Below are 3843 nucleotides of genomic sequence, written 5' to 3'. Positions count from 1 at the left end.
GGTGACCGCAAAGACATCAAGCTTTGCGACTGTCAACGACAGAAATCCTGTTGCAGGAGATGTAACTTACTATGGTGTCTTGACAAACATAATTGGATTGGAATATTGTGGTGATCGGAAAGTTGTATTATTTAGGTGTGATTGGGTTGATGTTCTATCTTAAGGCAGGGGTGTCAGGAAGGATGGGTTGGGGTTCACGCTCGTGAATTTGAAACAGTTATGCCATTCTGGTCGACAATTGTCTGACGAACCGTTTGTGTTTGCATCTCAAGCTGAGCAGGTGTTCTATGTACAAGACTCTGTCGAGAAGGATTGGCATATTGTGATGAGGGCAAAACCTAGGGACTTGTTTGACATGCATGGGGAGGAGTTTACAGATGATGCTGATGCATACTTGGAGAGCTCGCCATGCAATGATCAAAGTTTGGAGGATTCGAGTGATGACATTGATAGTTGGGAAATGATAGATATCGATGGTACAACAATTATCACACCTTTACCTCCCACCTAGACAATGGTAGATGACCAAACAGATGATACTGAGTTTTCTGATCGTGATGGAAATGACATTATGTACAATAATTGATTTCTTATACACTAGATTGTCCTAAAGTATGAAAGAGAAATTCACATCTTTTTTCATATGGTTGAATTATTATTATTTTCACATGTTCATTTATTTTCATTGTCCAGACATGTGCTTCTGTTTTGGAATATGTTCCATTGATAATGGGATTCACAATTTGTACGGCTTGTATATTTCAATATGCAACTGTCCACAAATCAAGTTGTTCATTTTATGAATCTCCATTTAAATGAGAAATATTTGATTATCATATTGTCATATTGCTAGACATATACAGGTTTTAAACATGAGTACTAAACGCAGGGTTAGGCAATCTGTAGGCCCTATGACTGATCACACCAGCCAGCCTCAGCTGCCCCAAACTAATGTTAGTCCTGCCCAACCTCAGCTGCCTCAGGCTACTAGTGGTATAACAAAATGTGTTCTTCTCTCGTGGACAATGTGTTTTATCGTCTAATTTGCTTTTGTTAATTGGTTTTATATGTACCATTGTGATTTTATTCAACAGATTCAACGTCCAAGAAAACAAAGACTCGAGGCCCCACAAGATCCTTTGATGTTTGGAAAATGCGTGAAGGTCAACGGATTTCTATTTCCATCAACGATCTAGGGCAGCCCGATTGTGACAATGCTAGTAAGCTGACAAATTTCATAGGGACAATAGCACGCAATGGGGTATATGCTCCCCTTACATTTAATGATTGGAGGGCGGTGCCAAATGCGAAGAAAGATGATATGTGGGGGCTTGTCACGGTAATGGTTACGATGCTTTTTTTTTGTTCATTATGTGATTGTCCGCTTTTAACATGTGATGCAGTCCAAGTTTGAGTTTGACGGTAATGCTAAGACTTGGGTGCTGAAGTCACTTGGTAAAAAATGGAGGGAATGGAAGGGCAAGCTGAAGAAACTCTACTACTCTTCTCATGAGACTGATGAGGAGCGGATCGCAGATCTTGATGGGCGGGTCCAAGAAGATCAATGGAAGACTCTCGTTCAGTTTTGGAACTCTAAAGAGGGGAAGGTATGCCTCATTCAATTATAGAATTATACAAAATCTTTTATTGATATTTTATAATTTACTCTGTGTGTCACATATAGGCTCGTTCTAAAAAAATAAAGAGAATCGGAAGAAACAACTGATTAACCACGCAGCAGTCTCGAAGAGTTTTGCGCGAATACATGAGGAAGAGGTAAATTTTATTTATAACTTGACTAACCATGTTAGTATATTTGTGTTATATAACTTGTTTGCATAATAATAGAGGAAAAGGGCCAATGGGTCGGATCTGAGCCGGGCAGATATGTTTATCTTGACTCATACATGCAAAGATGGAAAGCCTGTGGATGAGGCCTCATCAGTAGTAATGGTATGTTAATGTATTTACATGCAAGAAGAGCTCCATATAAATGTGTAGCAGCAGCTAGAGTATTTACACATTAACTGTTACCATGTGATAATTATTATTGCAGACAAAACTCAATGAAGAAATATCTCAGCAACCCGGGGCCTCACAGAGTAGCACGGCAAGGGATGATCTATTATCTCAAGTTATGGGAGAAGACAAGTATGGTCGTGTCCGCACTCATGGGTTAGGACCATCTCCATCTGATTTGTGGGGTGCAACATCCAGCCAACAAAGGATGACTTCCATTGATCAGAAGAGAGATGAAAGATATGAGGAACTACATGCTGATATAGTCTCTCTTAAAGAAAATATAGCTGCACTCTCATCCCTTAAAGAAACTATGGTTGAAATCTCATCCGCAAGAGATGCTGAAATTTCTTCCTTGAAAGAAACTCTGATGAAATTGATAGCCACTATGAATAATGCAAACAATAACCCACCCACAGTATTCAGTGCTGCAGCTAGTTCTAACATGAACCAACCGTCCTCATCATCAAGCCATTGGGTGAACTCTCAGGTAATTATATTATATAAATGTCTTTATTTACATATGCACTATGTCCTAGATTAGATATAGTTTAGTTAGTATTTAATGATTAATATTGATTTATCATTTGCTGAAACACTCGACGAATAAGGGAAAGACCACGAGTTGCACTAGCGCTGGGGTAATTTCTTATACTAAGTGAGTATTTCTTTTATTATATTTTGATGTTATTGTGTTCTTAATTATATGTGGTATATGGATGAGTGTTTATTCAATACAATGCAGTTTGTCAAATAGTGAATTTTATTTTGTAGGATGTGACTAGAGTTCTTCTTACAAGTATTGTCAAACCCGGGGTTACTATTGCTAAAGGAATTGTTTTGATCAAGGATCCGCTCACAAAAGTAGGAGGGCACGAACTTGGAATTGGTTTTTGGGAAGTATTAATTCATGTGGCAATAGTACGGGAGGAGGTTTTGATAAGACCCTATGGACGATATAAAACAATTGGGGATGCTATTGGAACGAGTATTGTTTGGCCCTCTATTATGTGTAAGGTCAGATTTTTTTTAATTTTTATTTTCCATATACAATAGAATTTCTTGTACAAGAATGCGAGTACTAATTAATTTCTTTTTATTGTTTTGTTTTGTAGGTTTAAGGAGAGATGGATTGAGCTAAATGAAAGGATCTCTCTCTCTCTCTCTCTTGTAAATGTTTTACGTTTTGTGCATGGGTTTAGGACTGATGTGTGATTGGTTTTGGATAGAAAGTGTTTAACTCTCATTTTGGAATTTGGATTGACTTAAAATCCAATGCATATGACAGGTTGGGTAACTAAATCAACAAGTTAGCCAACATGATTTACTCTTGTTCTTATCAATTTTCTTTATAACTCAATGCAACTCTTGTTCTTTCCATGTTTCTTTACAACATTAATAGGATGGCGTTGACCTTTTTTAGCGTGTTTTTTGTGGCAGTGTTAGATGATGGAAGCCAAGTGAAGGAGAACAACTACATTTATGTAAGTATTATAAGTCTTAAGCTCCATTTGGTCATCACATCAATCTTTATGAATATAATTTTTTATCAAACCAAATGGATCTTAAGCCCCTTTTTTAACTCCGCCAATGCAACTACTTGCATTGCCGGTCCCAAGCCCGAGTAAAGGAGGAGAGAGAAAGGCTTGAGTGTCAAGGTGAGTTGTATCATTTTCTTCCATATTTCTTTAATGCAGCAATACTATGTTGAAATTTTTAGCATTTTTACAGGTTGAGAAGTGGGTTGATCCAAAATTCTGTTGGCAGTGTAATCTCTAATTGCTTTATGTTGATATTTTTAGCATTTTCATATGTATGTTACCC

The 3843-nt window shown here is 37.4% G+C and overlaps 1 protein-coding gene across 1 annotated transcript; it reads left to right on the top strand.

The window, feature by feature from the left end:
• The first annotated feature begins 928 nt into the window (after window positions 1-928).
• Window positions 929-2503, top strand: LOC131252051 (uncharacterized). The gene is made up of 5 exons (XM_058252983.1): window positions 929-993; window positions 1095-1339; window positions 1404-1607; window positions 1706-1776; window positions 2057-2503. Exons 2-4 carry the CDS (start codon window positions 1154-1156, stop codon window positions 1724-1726), a joined length of 411 nt encoding a protein of 136 aa, XP_058108966.1. The 5' UTR covers window positions 929-993; window positions 1095-1153; the 3' UTR covers window positions 1727-1776; window positions 2057-2503.
• The last annotated feature ends 1340 nt before the right edge of the window (window positions 2504-3843 follow it).

This window comes from Magnolia sinica, chromosome 7 (genome assembly GCF_029962835.1).
Source record: "Magnolia sinica isolate HGM2019 chromosome 7, MsV1, whole genome shotgun sequence".
Lineage (NCBI taxonomy): Eukaryota > Viridiplantae > Streptophyta > Magnoliopsida > Magnoliales > Magnoliaceae > Magnolia > Magnolia sinica.
The sequence above is the reverse complement of the archived record's forward strand: the minus strand, read 5'-3'. Positions and strand labels throughout refer to the sequence as shown.